At 51.6% G+C, this 16,483-nt stretch overlaps 1 protein-coding gene across 8 annotated transcripts; it reads right to left on the bottom strand.

Annotated features, from left to right (window-relative positions):
- Nucleotides 1-515: 515 nt before the first annotated feature.
- Atg16l2 (autophagy related 16 like 2) lies at nt 516-13,934 on the bottom strand. 8 transcript variants are annotated; one of them, XM_027942854.2, is made up of 19 exons: nt 13,762-13,934; nt 11,763-11,862; nt 10,978-11,080; nt 7,782-7,855; nt 7,250-7,501; nt 6,992-7,057; nt 6,574-6,687; nt 5,520-5,582; nt 4,821-4,929; nt 4,279-4,384; nt 3,520-3,590; nt 3,175-3,246; nt 2,942-3,062; nt 2,497-2,602; nt 2,078-2,212; nt 1,486-1,635; nt 1,239-1,286; nt 1,035-1,136; nt 516-773 (listed from the first exon to the last, which is right to left on the bottom strand). In XM_027942854.2, exons 1-19 carry the CDS (start codon nt 13,877-13,879, stop codon nt 686-688), a joined length of 1,998 nt encoding a protein of 665 aa, XP_027798655.2. In that variant the 5' UTR covers nt 13,880-13,934; the 3' UTR covers nt 516-685. The 8 variants fall into 8 exon arrangements, with proteins under 8 accessions (XP_027798655.2, XP_027798657.2, XP_027798658.2 ...); XM_027942856.2 differs by lacking the exon at nt 1,035-1,136; XM_027942857.2 differs by lacking the exon at nt 2,078-2,212.
- Nucleotides 13,935-16,483: the final 2,549 nt, after the last annotated feature.

The following is a 16,483-nucleotide window of genomic DNA, read 5'->3' as shown; positions in this document are numbered from 1 at the left end:
GTGGGGGTGAAATTTGATGCCAAGGTAAATGAAGGCCCAGGCTTAAGCTGCCCTCCTCTACCTGGGCCCAGCCTCTGGAGGAGGAAAGGGGGCCAGTGTAAAGGCTTGCCCAGTATACCAAATACTTTGATATCACTCTTGTTTGTTAGGATCCTTTCCACCAGGACCCCATGGGCTGCTTGCTCCCTTTTCAGCCCACTGTGTTGGTTTGGCCTCAGGGCCAGGTTGGACCCAAGGCTACATTTCCATGGCTCTGAAAGGCACTGATTTGGGCTGTCCTGAGCCATTCTTCATGCTGTTTGCATGATTAAGCTGGGCAACCTGTGTCCCTGGGCAGAGGCTGGGCTGGCTCTGCCAAAACAGCTCTATGCAGGAGGAGGAAGGAGACCAAACCAGATTTCCCTGAGCCCCCAGCCCAGGTCTCCCTGTACCCCACAAATGCTGCAAAGATGCAAACAGACAATTTTGTTAGTCACCCTCCCCCCAACTTTAGAGAGGAAAAGTGAGGAGATACATATTTTAAAAAGACTTTTTAAAACAAGAACACTGTTTTTAAACAAACACGCCAAGTCCTTCTGGGCCTTCTTCCCCATTAAATCTGGAAGCCACCCCCATCCTGTGGGCTCTGGAGCCCTGTGAAGCGGAGGGAAGCTGTTCTCCAGCCCAGGCTGTTGGGGGCGTAGTCCTAGCGCCAGAGCACAACCTTCCTGCCCTGGTCCACGCTCACCACGTGGCTCCCGGAGCAGCACCAGGCCACAGCGTTGATAGCAGCACTGAGGAGAGGGAGAGTAGGGTTCAAGGGGCAGCAGGAGCCAGGTCTGCAGCCTGGCTCTGCTCCCCAGTATTGGACCTAGATAGTTTGAGGCCCTCTGTGAGCACATTTCCTCATCTGTAAAGTGGGTATCTATAAAACACATGTGGAAGGATACCTGGGTGCTGTGAAGGGCTGGGGGGGTGAAGGTTTGGAGACAGGGGCTGGGAGATGTTAGAACCTGGTGTCAGGCAGGACTAGTAGGAGGGCAGTGTCTGCTCACCAGTGGGGGCCCTGAAGGCTGCTCTCCAGTTTCCCAGTGTCAACATCCCAGATGAAAAGGGCTCCATTTGAGGAGCCTGCTAGTGCATAGCTTCTGTCAGGGCTGCAGTGGCCACAGCAGAACAAGAGAAAGGGACTCAGGTAAGGACACACACAAGGACCAGGTGGGGTGTACTCGAGGATGGGCAAGCTCTTACAGACACACCTGAACACAGCTTTGGTCCAGTCGGAACCACATTTGAAGCCATCAGCCCTAAAGACAAACAGGGCTGGGGTCAGAATGGAGATCACTGCCAGTCCTGTCCCCAACCAGGGGCTTTGAGAGCCCCATCTCTATAAGGTGTCAGGTACCTCAGCAGGTCCTGGTCAAGAAAGGCAGAGAACTTTTACAGGAAAAGAGAAACACAGCTGCCCCAATAAAGGCCACAGGGTCAACAGGCAGAGGCTAGTACCTGAACACCTGGCGGATATTGCTGACCCGGAGGTCAATGACCTTGAGTGTATTATCTCTGGAGCAGATGAGCAGGTGCAGCTGGTCATGGCTGAGGCTCAGGGAGGTGACCCGGCCCTGCACAGGAATGACCTGGGTGCAGCGGGGACCCCTGAGGAGACAGGGGTAAGGAACAGTCCCCCAAGCCATTCCTGAAAAGAAGGGACTAGGTGTGGTCCCCTTCCTAACCAACAAAGTCCAGAGGCAGGTCTCTGCCAGTAACTAATCTCCCTTATCCCTAAACCCAGCTCCCTCCACTGAGGAACTTGGTCAGACTTTGATTTGAGAAGGAGCCCTTGAAACCCTTGGATCACTAAAATAAACACTGGAAGAAAAGCAATGAAAAGTCTGTCTTGAAAAACTTGAGAGAAGGAAGAGCTTCAAAGGGCAGTCCCTGCACACCAGCAAGACCAGCCTACATGGGCCCTGCACTGGCTCCAGCTCTGCATTTGTAAACCATTCACCCAATGCTGGGCTCTTCTGTTCAAAAAACAACTAAAAACATTTCTTGGTTTTTTTATTGAAGCGTGGTAGCCAGGCATGGAGGCACATACCTATAACTGCAGCTACACAGGAGCCTGTGGCAGGAAGATCCCAGCCTGGGCAACTTAGCAACACTCAGTCTCAAAATAAAAAGTAAGAAGGGTTGGAGATGTAGTTCAGTGGTAGTGAACCACTGGGTCCAATCTCTGGCACCAGAAAAAAAGTAGAAATAAAATGGAAAAAGTTGTTTGTCCATCTTGGTTGTAAAGCCCAGGCAGTCAGTACTGGACTGAGAAGTCACAAGGAAAGTGGCACAGCTTCCCAGGGGTGCTATGCCTCAAGGAGCTCTGCCCAACAGAGGATACCAGCTGGTGGTGCCAGCCCCATAGCTTCACTCCCCCAAGGAACCACCATGACCCTTCCTGCCAAGGAGCAAGAACTCCAGCACTCTGACCCCAGGTCCACCAGCCACCCACAGTCTGCCTGTCACCTGCTATCCCAGAACCGGATCTTCTGGTCATTGTGGCCACTAATGATGATGTGGTCCCCGCACACCACGTCGTTACAATAGGAAAGGACATTGATAGTTCTGGAACCTAGGGACCAAGGGGTAGAGCCCAGGGTCTCAGAGGGTTGTCAGGAACTAGCACAGTAGACACGTAGAGATGCTGAGGTCCAAAAGGGGCAGTGTTCTCCCAGGACTAGAACCCAGATCTTCCCATCCCAGGACTCAGTCCACCTCTTCTTCATCTACCCAAAGCTTAAAGTCATGAAGAAATCAGATAGGGAACACCAATGGGGCACAGAGAAGGATGACCTTGGAAGGTTTCACCCAAAATGTCTTTGAATCCCAGAGCCACTCCCAGAAAGCAGGGTAGGTTCCCTTGTATCTGAGGGAAGGGGGGATGGGAGGTGGAGTTGGAGCTGAGCCTCACAGTAGGCACGGCCAAGGTCCCACTCCTTCACTGTCCGGTCTCTGCTCCCAGTCACCGCCTGGTGTCTTGTTAGCTTGAATTTGGCAGCTGTCACCTTGTCCTTGTGTCCAGACAGTGTTTCCTGCCCCCATCCCAAGTCTGGATCAAAGGCATGGCCAAGACCCCATAATAGCACCTCCCTCTCCTGAAAAAGGACCCTTGACCCTTAGGCTGCCTTCCCAGTCAGGTCTCACCTTGGACCGTGCCTCTCCCACCTTCCAGAGCTGGGCAGCCTGATTGTAAGTAGCTGCCAAAACCTGGGAGCCCTGGAGAGATGGGGAGTGTTAGAGGTCTGAGTCTAGGCCTGGCCAAAGGCAGCATCTTTCAGTCCAGAGAACTATGGTAGGGGTGGCCTTAAAGGTTCCCATGGCCCAAGTCATCAAGGAAGACAAACGAGCCTCAGGCCAGCAGGAATGGTATATGCAAGAGCCCAAGGACCCAGCTTTTGGATACTGTTATTGATGGGAGCCTCTGCCCACTGGTATAGAGACTGGGGTGTGGGGGGATAATCCCATGCTACTGGGGCAAAGTCCCCTCACCGAGGGGTCGAAGTCCACACTGGTGATGCTGCCACCAGCTCCCTCAAGGGTCTGGTTGGCCTCCAGACGACCTGGCAGGGCAGGGGGAGAGCAGGGAAAGGAACAGGTGAAATGAGGTCACTCACAAAATAGAGGAACTGGAACCCAGAGTGGGAACAGGAGTCTCTCTTAAGTTAGAGCACAGAATCACGGAGTACAGTTACAGCCTGGGCTGCAGGGGCCTCATGGGGAAGCTAGGCATTTGCCAGACAGGGCTAGAGAAAACCAGAGAGAAGGGACTGTCCATAGGTCACACAGCAAGCCAGGCCAGACCAGCTGGAGATTTGCCTCCTCTAGGAAGCCCCCAGGGGTTGGCTCTGAGTCCCTAACCCAGTTATAGAACACAGAGCTTAGCACAAGATGGACAGTCAATGTTTGTCTCCTGACTTCTGGCAGGTGGAGTAATACCAAAAGAGGTGATGGCCTGGTGAACCCAAGGACTTGTTCCTCAAAGGTCTGTCCCTGTAAGACTGATAAGGGACCTCCCCCTCCCCCAACAGAGGCCCATCTGCACTCAGCCCTCCCCATCTTGCAGGCCTAGGGGTTCTACCCTTCCTCGGAGAGGCATCCTCAGAGTCCTGCTCCTGCGGAGGGGTTCTCTAGCTATTGCTCACAGGAATGTTCCAGGTAGAGGCAAACACAAAGATGCCCACCCAGGAGCAAGCTGAGAGTAGATCTTTAGAGAAAGTACTGGGTTGGGCTGCAGGGAGGGGTCCTTACCTCCCACCACATTCCAGAGGTGGATAAGACAGTCAGCCCCACCAGTGGCCAGGAGACTGCTGTTAGGGCCAAAACATACAGCATTGACCTCAGAAAGGTGGGCATCCTGTGGGGAAAGGGGAGGTTAGTGACCCAGGCCTTCCCCACATATGCTTGTTTGTGCCCCCTCACAGGCTCACTCTCAATGTGCCTGTGCACACATACAGCCTGCTGCTGGCTTGGTATCCACACCCCAGGTCTCTGCCCAAATCCTGAGTTTCAAACTTAGCCCCAGCAAATATCTTCATTTCTGCCTGGTCCCCTGAAGCAGCCTCCCAACTGTGTCTCCCAACACTCTCATTGGGCCACCTACTCTCTCAGCTTCCCATCTCCCTTTCCAGTCTATGCCCCCATTGTAATAAGCCTGAGCAGTTCCCACAATGACCTGTGGAGATAAACTCCTGCTGGTCCTGGGGGTCTTGCTTGCCTGGCCTGCTCGGGACACCCCTAGTGCCTGCACTCCCATATTGGCCCCCACACATGTGGCCCAGTTCCTCCCTTACCAGGACATCTTGAGCCCAAGTAGGAAGTCGGGCAGCCACACACACAGGGATGCTCTGGTATCGCTGCTCAGGGGCACCCCCAATTGAGTGACCTCTCCTCTTCTTGAAACTGCAGAGGTAGAGTCAGGAGGATGTTCACCAAGGCCTTCTGATGTGGGGGCTTCAAGCTCCCCAAAGGCAGCAGCAACAGGAAACAGACATGGCAGTAGCAGAATATGGCCCCAGGATCCAACCAGCCTGTTCCCCAACCCAATCTACCCGGGATGGAGTGGAGAATACACAGAAAAGCACAGAACAAGGACAGGATTGGTGGTTGCAGAGAAACTTCAGGGCTAATGGTTAGTATTGGCCTTGCCACTGCTTGGCTTTGTGACTGAATGAGTTCTTACATTTCTGAGCCTTAGTTTCCCAATTGAGTGGGAGTTCCCATTTGGCCTCAGGCTGGAACTCTTGGTCCCCTGTGAGGACCTTGGATAAGGACAGATCCCTTATGAGCCTGGAAGATAGCTGAGTAGGGGTTCAAAATGAGGTCATACACCTGGCTCCTGCCTCTGGGGCCCAAAAGAGATACACACAGACAGTAGGCACCATATGGATGAACAGACGAGGCACATACAGAGACCAAGCCTGGGCTCCAGAAGCCTGACATGAGGCTCCAACAGGCCCAACCCCTTCACATACACAAATACACACACTTACTCTAGCAGCCCCTTCACCACATCCACACAGTGGGACAGAGTCAGAGAGGTGGCTGAGGCAGACCTGGGGCAGAACCGAGAACCACGTGCTAAGGGACTGGCTGGTAGATGTGCAGATAGCAATCATTCATCCCTATACTTTGCTGGAGATCTGAGGACTCATAATCTCTAGAGCCTAGAACAAGAACTTGACTCCTTGAAGATCAGGAGGGTTGTAAGCCAGACCAACCCAGGAAAATGCAAGCAGGGAGAGACTTGACAATGGAAGTCTCTACCATGATGGTAAGAACTACCAACTCCCCCACCCTCAGCAAATGCTCACATACAAAAGCTCCTGGGAGGCTGAGCTAGGGCATATGGGAGTGGGCAGATGAAGTGGCCTCAGGCTGGGACAAGGCTGGGGGCAGTGAGGAGGGGAAACCTAAGCTTGTTGAGTAATCTCAGAAATGCCCACCAGGGCTGCCAAGAACTTTGGAGACCTGTTTCTCAAGCCCCTCCGCAAGGTTCCTTCACTATCCCAGGACCTAGACACCAGGGACCTACAAGAAAAGACTGAGGAGAAGAGCCTTCAGGCTGGTAAATGGAGCCAGGAGAGAGCAGCCTCAATGACAAGTAAATCAAGACTTGGGGGGACTGAGAGTGTGAGCAAACATCTACATTTGTTCTTATGTTCATACACACTAAGGTATTCGCAACCAAGCTCGTGCATACATATGCCCATGTCCTTGTGTATACCTACCCATGCACACACCTGTGTTTACATATATACATGCCTAGGACAGATGAGCCCTGGGCCTTGCCCACAGTTCCCTCCTCATGACACCCCTTCACAAGCCTTAAACCCCACCCCAGAGCTCTGGTCCTAGGAAGAAGAGAAAGCAGTGCATGTTCAGTGAAAATGACCCCAACTACCCCAAGCACTGTAGGTCAGACCAGTCCTGGGCTGTACCCCAGCTTCTCCCCAAACTCCTAGCCCCAACCCACCAGCTGGCCCCAGGTCCTAGAAGAAGACAATGGCAGCCTCAGAATTCTGAGACAGCCAACTGGGTCCTCACCTGAAAGGCCTTTTCCACTTCCCACAAGCCTCACTCTCCAGGGACTCAGGCTTAATAGCCAGAGCCAGAGTCTCTGTCTGATCTCTGATCCCATCATGTAGAGTGTGTGGAATCCTGGGAGAGAGGAATAAAGCTCAGGAAGACCAAAGCAACAGGCCAGCCCCTCCCTGCCCAAGCACTGGTTACGGTGAAGATGTGAATTCCGAGCATGGAAGGGTCCGAGTGGAAAGGAGGATGTGCGGTGGGCACATGAACTTGCTCACACAGATCTTCAAGGATCCAGTGGACCCTGGATCGCTGCTGTGTCCACATGCAGTCAGGTGTACCAGTGTGGGGGAGTGGGGAAGATGGAAAAATGGGCAGACAGTCCGGCAGCTACAGAGTACAGGGGTCAGATCTGGTCCCTCCTCACTCTTACTCGCTGATGCTCACAGTCCGTTTGGCAGCCTTCTTTAGTTCCTGGGACACCCGCGCCTGATTGGCCCTAGTGGGGAAAAAAGCATCCTAGGAGCCAGAAGATTCCAAGGCGGGGTAACAAACGCCCCTGCCTTCAGGTTCGAGCCTGACTTAGTCCATTCTCCCCAGGGGGCAGTCCCCACCGCTGCCTTTCAGGCAAGGGCGAGGCCAGACTCTGAGGACGCTAGCCACAGAACAGGTTGGGGCCCAGCCCTCCTACCGCTCTCGGCGCTCGTTGCGCAAGTTGCACTCCGCTGCGGCGCGCTCCTTGCGTTGCAAGAGCTGCTCCAGCAGATTGAGCGCCTCCTCCTGGAGCCTGCGCAGTGCCGCCTCTTGGTGCCCAGTGTGCACGCGCAGCACCTCGTAGGCCTTCCGCTGCGCCGCATTCTGCTTCTGTAGCTCCTCTACGAGGCTGACCTGCTGCGCCCTCGCCTCCCGCAGCTGCGCCACGCGGGCCTCCACAGCCGCCAGCCTGGAGGACCCGAAGCGCAGGCAGTGCATCCCAAAAAGCTTCCATCACCGCCCAGTGGGGACCCGCCTAAGACCCCAGAGAGATCTACCCATGGCCACCGGCCAGCCAGGTGGTTAAGCCAAGTCCCCAGCCAAGCCTTCGCCCTCAGAGCCGTGCAGTTCGCATCCCCCAAACACAAACCAGGGGTCTTTGGTAGTCATGGGGAAAGCTGTTGGGGCCACGCAATAACCCTACCTGGGGCAGAGGAGGGCGCGGTCCCTTTCACCCTACCGGTACTCACCTGCTTTGCCGCTCCTCCAGCTCTGACTGCAGGGCATCCAAGGCTGCACTCTTCTTCACCACCTGGTAGGCCATCTGTGGGGGCGGACAGGTGGTCATGGGCACCTCTGGAGGGCTCACACCAGGCTTCACGCCCCTCTCAGGCAGGAGAGGCTGGAGGGACAGAGCCTGCCACCACCTTCCACGGCCCCTTCCCAACAAGGCTCAGATGAGTTTAGGATCGTGCATAAGGATGCAACAGAGGCTCTAGGCTCAGAAGTCTGACTCCTGAGTTTCAATTCTAGCTGTGCTGTGCCACTTATTTTCTCTGTGACCCTAGGGGTGTAGAGTCCCTTGGAAAGTGAATCTCCTTAGCAAGCTTCGTTTTCCTCACCTGCAAAATGGGAATGATAGTGCCTACCTCCATAGGGTTGAAGGAATGCTGAATGAGGCAGGGGTACAGATGAGATGACCCTCACCCTACCTCCATAGAGCAACCCAGAACTATTATAAAGAAAAATATTTAAAATAATAGCAGATGGTTATCTAGCATTTACACGTGCCATGTTTTATTCTGAGCACTCTACACATATTAACTCTTTTAATCCCCATAATAACACCATATAGTAAACCCACCAGCTTCGTTTTACAAATGAGAACATTGCTACAGAGAAGTTAAATGCCTTGTCCAAAATCACATAGCTAAGTGACAGTTGATATTTGAACTCAAGCTACTTAACTACATCATGCTCCAAGTAAAGTGTTGATCTACAGGGAGGGTTCAAGGGATGTGAGTTCTATTCCCTGCCTCTCCAACATTTGGCTTTCTTTACAATCCCTGACCAACTGCTGGCCTGCCCAAGCACAGATCTCAGAATACAGAAGCACACAAGGCTAAGAACAGGAATGGACTGTGAGAGTACTGAACCCAGACTGAGTCCTAGAGCTGCCCTGACAGCCCAGAAGTAGGGTGAGAATCATTACATGTTTACCCCTGCCTCACTCCACATTCCTTCAACCCCAGAGCCAAGAGATGGGCCAGCCATGAAGATGAAATTTGGTTCCCTTCTTTCAATGCTGAGGGGTCAGTGAGAGAAACAGATCCAAGGCAAGGCAGTGCCCACCAGTGTGGTAAGAGGAAAATGAGGGCCAGACTCTGAGCACCTCTGGCCCAGCAAATAATCACAAAGAAGGGACGGGTGTGGGGGGGTACTCTTATTGCTAACATCTGTTCCTGCTACTTTCTCACAAGGGCTTGGTAAGGATGGACTGAGGTGCGAGGCTGAGGCTGTCTACCTGCACTGATACAACTCCCTGGGTAAGGGACTGGGAAGACCCCCTGCACATGCAGACAGGGCCCCTACTTTCATAGCTGGTCCAATTTACAATATTTATAATCCTTCTCACCACTGAGCAACCTAATCACCATCCTCGTCACCTATCACTTGCTTTCATTTCTGTTGTGTTATACCACTCAATATTTTTTTATTGGTACTTGTCAAAATTCAAATGATAGGAAAAAAATTCAAATGATAGAGGTGGAAAACAGATGAGTGGTTACTACCAGTGGTTAAGGATGTTTGGGGAAGGGTGAGTGTGACTAAAAAGGGATAGCAAGAAGGATGTCTGGTGGTGATGAAATTGTGCTGTATATGAGCTGGGGATGTGGCTCAAGCGGTAGCGCGCTCGCCTGGCATGCGTGCGGCCCAGGTTCAATCCTCAGCACCACATACAAACAAAGATGTTGTGTCCGCCAATAACTAAAATAAATAAATAAATATTTAAAAAAAAAAAAGAAATTGTGCTGTATCCTGATGAATACAAATCTACAAATGTTATGGCATAATGTCACACCATTATCAAGTTGCAACCACAGCATCAGCTCTGGGGGAGAGGCTCTCAATTTGTCTATAGCCCCTTCCCACACTTGTGTTGGGCAGGTGACTTGGCTTACTGTAACTGGACACATGTTTACTGGCCCATCACACTCTCCTCCCTTGAAAACTCCACAGGGCCAGGTCTGTTCACAGCTGCACTCCCTGTTCCTTGGACATAGCGACTGTCAATAAATATTTGTTGAAAGAATGAAGAAATCACAAAAAGTAGATTTGTGTGGGTGGAGTTTCAAATCTAGAATCCACCTCTCTAAGCCTCAGTTTCCCCCTCTGTACCTACAATGTAGAGAATTAACTAAGCTAATGCTTGCCTAGTGCCAAGTGCTATATTATGGAAGAGATGGTGACTTCATTTATTATATTTATTTATTTATTTTTATTTGTGGCCCTAGGGGTTGAACCCAGGAGTACTCTACCACTGAGCTACATCCCCAGCTCTTTTTATTTATTTATTTTGAGATAGAGTCTTATAAGTTTCCTAGGCTGGCCTCGAGCTCACAATCCCCCTGCCTCAACCTCCTGAATCATGGGATTATGGGTGCACCATCACCCAGAGCTGGAGATGATTTTAGATGTGATGTCTCAGCTGAGCAAGAGTCCAGTGTGCAGAAAAGAAGGCTGGGTAGAGACAGGTCCGAGAGTCAGAAGAGAAAAAGAAAGAGAAAATCCCTGTGGCCAAGGGAGCCAATGAGCACACCCAAATGAACACCCACATTTAAAGGGAGGAAGGAAAGGAGCCAGAGAAGGAACTCAGAAGTAAAATCTACAGATATAAGAAGAAAATCAGAGGAAATAAGTAGGGTACAACAGAAACCAAGAGATGCCATTGCAGGGGACAGGCAGGGCAGTAATGCTAGGTGGAAGTGCCAAGTCCTGCCTACAGACTACATCAATCTTGGTTGTTTGTCTGCAAGTATATATTAACCATCACCTGATGCTGGGCCCTGGGGTTGCCTGGACAAGGGGTGAAGAGTAGGCACGTGAGTGGGGGAATAAGCAGAGTAGGCTAAACCATCTAAAAGGGGGAACAGGCTGCCAGGCCCCTACACAAGTCATCCACTTCCCTGAAGTCTTGTCTCACTCTTTCCAGCCAATGTCGGAACCCACTTCATCCAGGGCTTGCAAGGGGCACACTGACACCCTTCCCAGCTTCATTTCCAGGCCTGATATACTAGGGCTCACTCAGTGCTTGCAGCACCAGATTTTAGGGGATGCAGCAAACACAGGAAGTTCTGCTCACTTCCTGGTTCCCTTGACAGTATCTCCCTGCCCCAAAGTCCTGGATCCTGGCCCTGCCCCATTCTTGATCCCTTCCCAGCTTACCTCACCACAGTCCAAGCGGAGCCCCTCCTCCTCCTCCTCCTGCCACTTCACCCTCAGAGTGCCTGGTGGTGAGCTTTGGTCTGAGTCAGGCCCTGACTCCTCCCTGCCAACCAACCAGAGAGAGGTGCTTATGTCCCCTCCATTCACCCCAATGCTCAAAGGCTCCCAGTGTCCCATGAAAAGCCTGAAATAAGAGCCGTTAACTTTTTCTTGAGGAAAATGGAAGCCTGAAAGCCACTCAAGGAAAAAGCAAGGACTGAAGAGCAGTCAGTGGTGGAGTGCTTGTCTAGCATAGGAGAGGCCCTGGGTTCCATCCCCAGCACCACAAAAAGAAAAAAAGGAAAGAGCAAATCTCAGAAATGAGCTTTCAGGAGTCCTGTGCTCTGGCCTTGTGTTTCCTTGCCAAGGACCTTCCTCAAAAAACACCTGCTAACTCTAGCCCCAACCCATTCCTTGATCTAGTCTTCACTCTCTCTCTCTTTGGAATAGGGAGCAAGATCCTTTCTGTAGGCACCAGGTAAGGAACAGGGAGATGGAAAAAGGCTAAGGGGGAAAGATAGGAGTGCAGGGTTAGGAGGTGAAAGGGATAGGAAAATGCAGAGAAAGAAGGAGAAAGGAGATTTTAAAGCAGCTGGCCTGGGGGAGGGCCTGCCTCTCCAGAACCACCCCTGAGTAGCAGCCAGGAGCCATTGAGGTGCTGGGAGAATATGACCCAGCATGGGGGCTGGTGGGCAGGAGGAACTAGAAACAGGCAGCCTTTTATGATCACTGATACATATACTTACCAGAAGCTCTGATGGGTGGCAGAAGTAACATCATTTGGCTTCTTATGAAGCTTCTCTGAGAACTTGGCCAACAGCTCAGCTTTTTCTAGGAGATGATTATCTGGGGGTGCAAGAGGGTGAGTTGGGGCAGAGATAGACACTTTCCAGCCAACCCCTAGCATACAAGTTACCTATGGCTAGAAAGGCTGCAGGAGTCCAGGGATGCTGGGATTGAGACAGCTACTGGTGGATGGGTTGTGCCCCTTGCCTGAGAGTTGTTTGTGCATCTCTACAGGACCTTTAGTGCTGGCATAGACCACCATGTCACCCAGGAGAAGACCTGTTCTCCCAAGGACAGAAGGACCCCTACTGCTGGCAACAGGATGGCTGAGTCCTGCCTGATGAGGGTCCTGAAGGATGCAAGGGGCCTAGGATTGATTCACCTCTGCCCCAGACAGGGTTGGCTCCAGAGCATGATGAAACAAAAAGCTGTACTAGCTATGACCTTCAGCAAGTCACTTCCCCTTCAAGGGCTCTAACTTCACACTAAAGTAATCCTAACTTCCCCAGAGTTGGTGCAAGTTCCCCCAGGTCAAAATAGAAAGTCCTTGAGCAATTATCCAACAGACCTTCTTAGGTTAGGTGGTTAGACCCTGGATTACACACACCCACCACCATCCACGATAACTTCCTCTTTTCAGTTCCGGAGCAGGCTGGGGGGTGGTAAGCCCAGGCCTAGCTTCTCAGCTTCCTTCCCTCACCCAGGGCCCTGCTTGTCACCTTGACAGAGGTCCCTGGATTTAGTCTAGTTCTCATACAAAACCCCACCTCAGCTGTAGTAAAGGCACAGCACTGGTCCCCAGCAAATCTTAAAAAGGTTAAATTATGCCTAATTTATATAGAATAAATCTGAGGCTTAGGGACATGAACTACCCAAGACCACAGAGATAACAGGAATTTCAGTCTTTCTGATTTCAGCCTTCTGGGTTGCTCCAGACCCTTAGATTTGGAAGTCCCAAAAAGGGACTGTGGGTGACTCTTTCCTAAAACTGGGAGGTTCCCCTGTCTATCGGAGTCCTTAAGTGAGGCTGCCTGGAGGTAGGGGAAAGCCTCAAGACCATCAAGAAAAAGGCCCAGCACCTGGAAGATTGCAGAGTGATTTCCCAGGATAAGAAACAGATTCATTCTTGGGGACTTAGCAAGATTAGCTACAGTGAGATAGCAGCAGGGATTGTGGCCAACCCCAAACTTTTCTCACTAGTTCCAGGGCAGGCTGGAACTAGTGAAAAAAACTAAAACTTCCAACCCCAAACATACAATCTCAGGTGACCAATGGTCCTACACACAGATCCACTCTTGTTCATCCCAAACTGAACTGCCCCACCCCTACCCCCAACGCACACTCCAGCTGCCCAGAACGCTCCAAAAGAATCTGACTTCCCAGCTCCCTTAGAAATCCTGCGGGCCCCTGCTTCTCCCTCAGGCTGGGGTGTGCTGAGCACAGAGAAGCTTCATGTGTTCCAATCATCTATAGGCGGCAGCAGAACCCAGATTCAGAGTTTTCTCCTTAGAGATAAGAGTTTCACTGTTACCCTAGATCCACCAACAAGCGGCTGCTCTGGATAGTCCAGCCTTCCTTCACTGGGTTAGAGACTAAATGGTCTGATCTGGTCCTGGGGACCATCTGAGAGGGAGGAAAGCACAAAAGACCTGGTAAAAACAATACTCAAGGGCAAACGTTCTAGGAAACCCAGCTCGTGGGGGTTGAGCCGAGCCTTGAGGGGGTATCAACAAGGATCTCTCCGCCCAAGAGAGTTCTAAGCAGAGCCTGGATTGGAAGGGACGGGAATCCTGGCCATTCAGAAGTGGAGCGTGGCAGACAGGTTCAAGTCGAAAGGCCTCGGAAGCCAGAAGGCGCCGAAGCACTTGGGTCACGGCTTGAAGAGCCAAACCCTCTTCCCAGGCCGGGAGCCCAGCCTCCTCAATGGCCATTTTCTAAGATGCCCAAGGGCACACTCACAGGCCGGCACCAGCTCCAGGAAAAGTGCCTTCTGCGTGCGGTCCCGCTGCTGTAGCTGCCGCACAATGTGGCGCTTCCAACCCGAGGTGGGGTCGAAGGATGCTTCGGGCCCTGCCATCGCCCGGTCTCCAGCCAGTGCCCCGGGCGCCGCGCTCTGTAGCAGGAGCGGCGGGGGCGGGGGCGGGGGGCGGGACCTCTCGGGGACTCCGGGACGTCGGGGTCGGGCGGTGGCGGGGAATCCCCGGGCCGTACCAAGGGCGTGGTGGGGGCGGAGGAGCTGAGTGCACCCCTCGGGGGAAGCTGCCGCATGTCTGCGCCGCTGGGGCCCCACCAGAAAATTTTTGCCTCACAGGGTGCTCCTCTTGCTGTCAGGGGTAATAAGTTGGGACCAGACTCTAGGCCCCTGGGTCAGCTACCCCTTTGCCTGTTGGCGCGCTCCGGAGGCGGGGCCTCCAAGGCCAAGTCCAGCGTTCCTTGACGCAAATGCGCCCGGACTGAACTCTAAAGTGAAGGATGCTTAGAAAACCAGAGTCTTTTATTTTCTTCCGTCCCGAGGATGCTTCGGGCTGTAGGGACCCAGGCTGGTGTCACAGATGCCCTAACTCATTGCAGGGGCAGACAAGTGTTCCTGGAAGGAACGCCGCCTCGCGACCAGACTCTCCCTAGCTGGATTACACCCGGACTCTTGGGTGTAAGCAGACCCAGGGCACCCACAGCATGACAGAAGCACAGAGGAGGAAGAGACAGAAGGGAAGAAATCCTTCTTTCCGGGGATGATGGCTTTTGAGTTTGGTTTGTGAGATGACCGATAAGAGTTGGCCAGAGGAGAGAAAAAAGGATTCTCGGCCGGGGGCGGAGGGGGGGGCAGTGCTCAGAGGTTTGACGACATAAAAATTCCCATGGGTTGAGGGCTGCTAGGTCAGGAGTCAGAACTGCCTATGGAGGGGAACAAGGTTTAGGGGCCGGTTGGTCACAGACAGTTTAGGTCCCTAAGATTAAAGGGATGCAAGCTGGGCGCGGTGGAACACGACTGTAATCCCAGTGATTCTGGAGGCTGAAGCAGGAGGATTCCAAGTTCAAGGCCAGCCTCAGCAATTTAGCAAGACCCTGTCTCTCTGGGGCTAGGGCTATATTTCAGTTGGTAGAGTGCTTGCCTCACATGCATAAGACCCTGGGTTCAATCCTCTGCACCATAAAAAAAAAAAAAAAAAAAAAAAAAAAAAAGATCCTGTCTCAAATTTAGTGAGACCCTGACTCAAAAGGATTGGGGATGTAGCTCAGCACCCTGGGTTCAATCTACAGTACCAAAAACAAAATCAAAATAAATTAGTTAATTAAATTAAAAGGGGATGCAGCTGTTTTCATCTCGGAAACCCCCTTGATCCAAAGAAACAAGAGGTTTGTTGTTTGCCTGAGGTTTTATGGAGTAAGTGGCTGACCTGGCCAGTAGCCCAGTATCCTGAATCAGGATCCAAGAGTTAACTTGTTTGGGCAGCCTCTGGAGGAGTAGAGACATCTCTTGTGGGTACACTTGACAGTGTATCATGGATTTCATGGAACTGTAATAAAATTGTCTCTGGCCTATCCAGAGCTCTCAGAACACAGGCTTGGGTGAGGAATCAAAAGAGCGCTTCACTGGGCCAGCCTTACCCTGAGGAATACTGGGGAAGGCCCAGAAGGTCCTCCTCTCAGTGAAACAAAAGAGAAATTAGGCAATGTCAGGTAGCTTTCTGGGCCTTGGAGGTGACAGGTCTGTTGAAATTCTAATGGGGATGGGTCACAGAACTTGGAAAGTAGTAAAGGCTAGTGATAATCCAGGACAGTGCTTTAAAATCACAATAAACTGGGCTCCTTGGGCCCTTGTGGCCTTTGCATATGCTGTGCCTGAACTTTGGAACAACTTCCTCTCAAGTTAGTACATCTATTCATAAATCACCTCCCCAGGGAAAACTGTGCTGTGGTCTATGGAATTCCTCTTGGGATAAGGCCTGAGTCCCAGGTATCTGCATCCCTCCCACCAGCCCAGGCCTGGCCTGAATATTTCACATGACTGTTTCTGTTGCAGGTTGGTAGTAACAATCACCAAAAGGCATGCCCAGTCAAAGGACACAGTACCTGTGGAGGCCTAGGTCAGTTAGTGAAAGTGACCAATTCATTTTAGGACTAGCGAACTCTCAGACACTTGGAAAATGCACATTGGAGGGTGTATTAGCCCAACTATGAGGTGCAACAAGCTGTCTTTATTATTTTTTTTTTTTATTATTTTGGTACCAGGGATTGAACCCAGTGTACTTAACCACTGAGTCACATTCCCTTTTTAAATTTTTTTTTTTTTTTTTTTTTGAGTCAGGGCCTTGCTGAGTTGCTGAGGCTGGTCTCGAACTTGCAATTCTTCTACCTTGGTCTCCCAAATCACTGGGATTATAGGCAAGAGCCACCACATCTGGCTAGTTGTGTTATTTCTGAATATTATATAATAAAGAAGTGATTGGCTTCTACTGAAAATATTTTCCATCTTTAGAATATGACAGAATGTATTATAAAGTTCACTTAAAATACAGAGCTGAGGTTGTGGCTCAGTGGTAGAGTGCTTGCCTAGCATGCTCAAGGCCCAGGGTTCAATCCCCACCACTGCAAAAAATAAAATTAAAATTAAAAAAATAGGGGCTGGGGTTGTGCTCAGTGGTAGAATGCTCATCTAGCACGTGCAAGGTGCTGGGTT

Source organism: Marmota flaviventris, chromosome 9, assembly GCF_047511675.1.
Source record: "Marmota flaviventris isolate mMarFla1 chromosome 9, mMarFla1.hap1, whole genome shotgun sequence".
Lineage (NCBI taxonomy): Eukaryota > Metazoa > Chordata > Mammalia > Rodentia > Sciuridae > Marmota > Marmota flaviventris.
This window is presented reverse-complemented; position numbering and strand designations above follow the sequence as displayed.

Excerpts from the sequence above, each read along its gene's own strand:
- Atg16l2 (XM_027942854.2), bottom strand. The coding sequence starts at position 13,879 with ATGGCAGGGCCCGAAGCATCCTTCGACCCCACCTCGGGTTGGAAGCGC. Across the intron at positions 3,591-4,278 it reads CCTCTGGAATGTGGTGGGAG|GTCGTCTGGAGGCCAACCAG; the intron begins GTAAGGACCCCT and ends CTGCCCTGCCAG. Across the intron at positions 1,287-1,485 it reads AATATCCGCCAGGTGTTCAG|GGCTGATGGCTTCAAATGTG; the intron begins GTACTAGCCTCT and ends GTTTGTCTTTAG.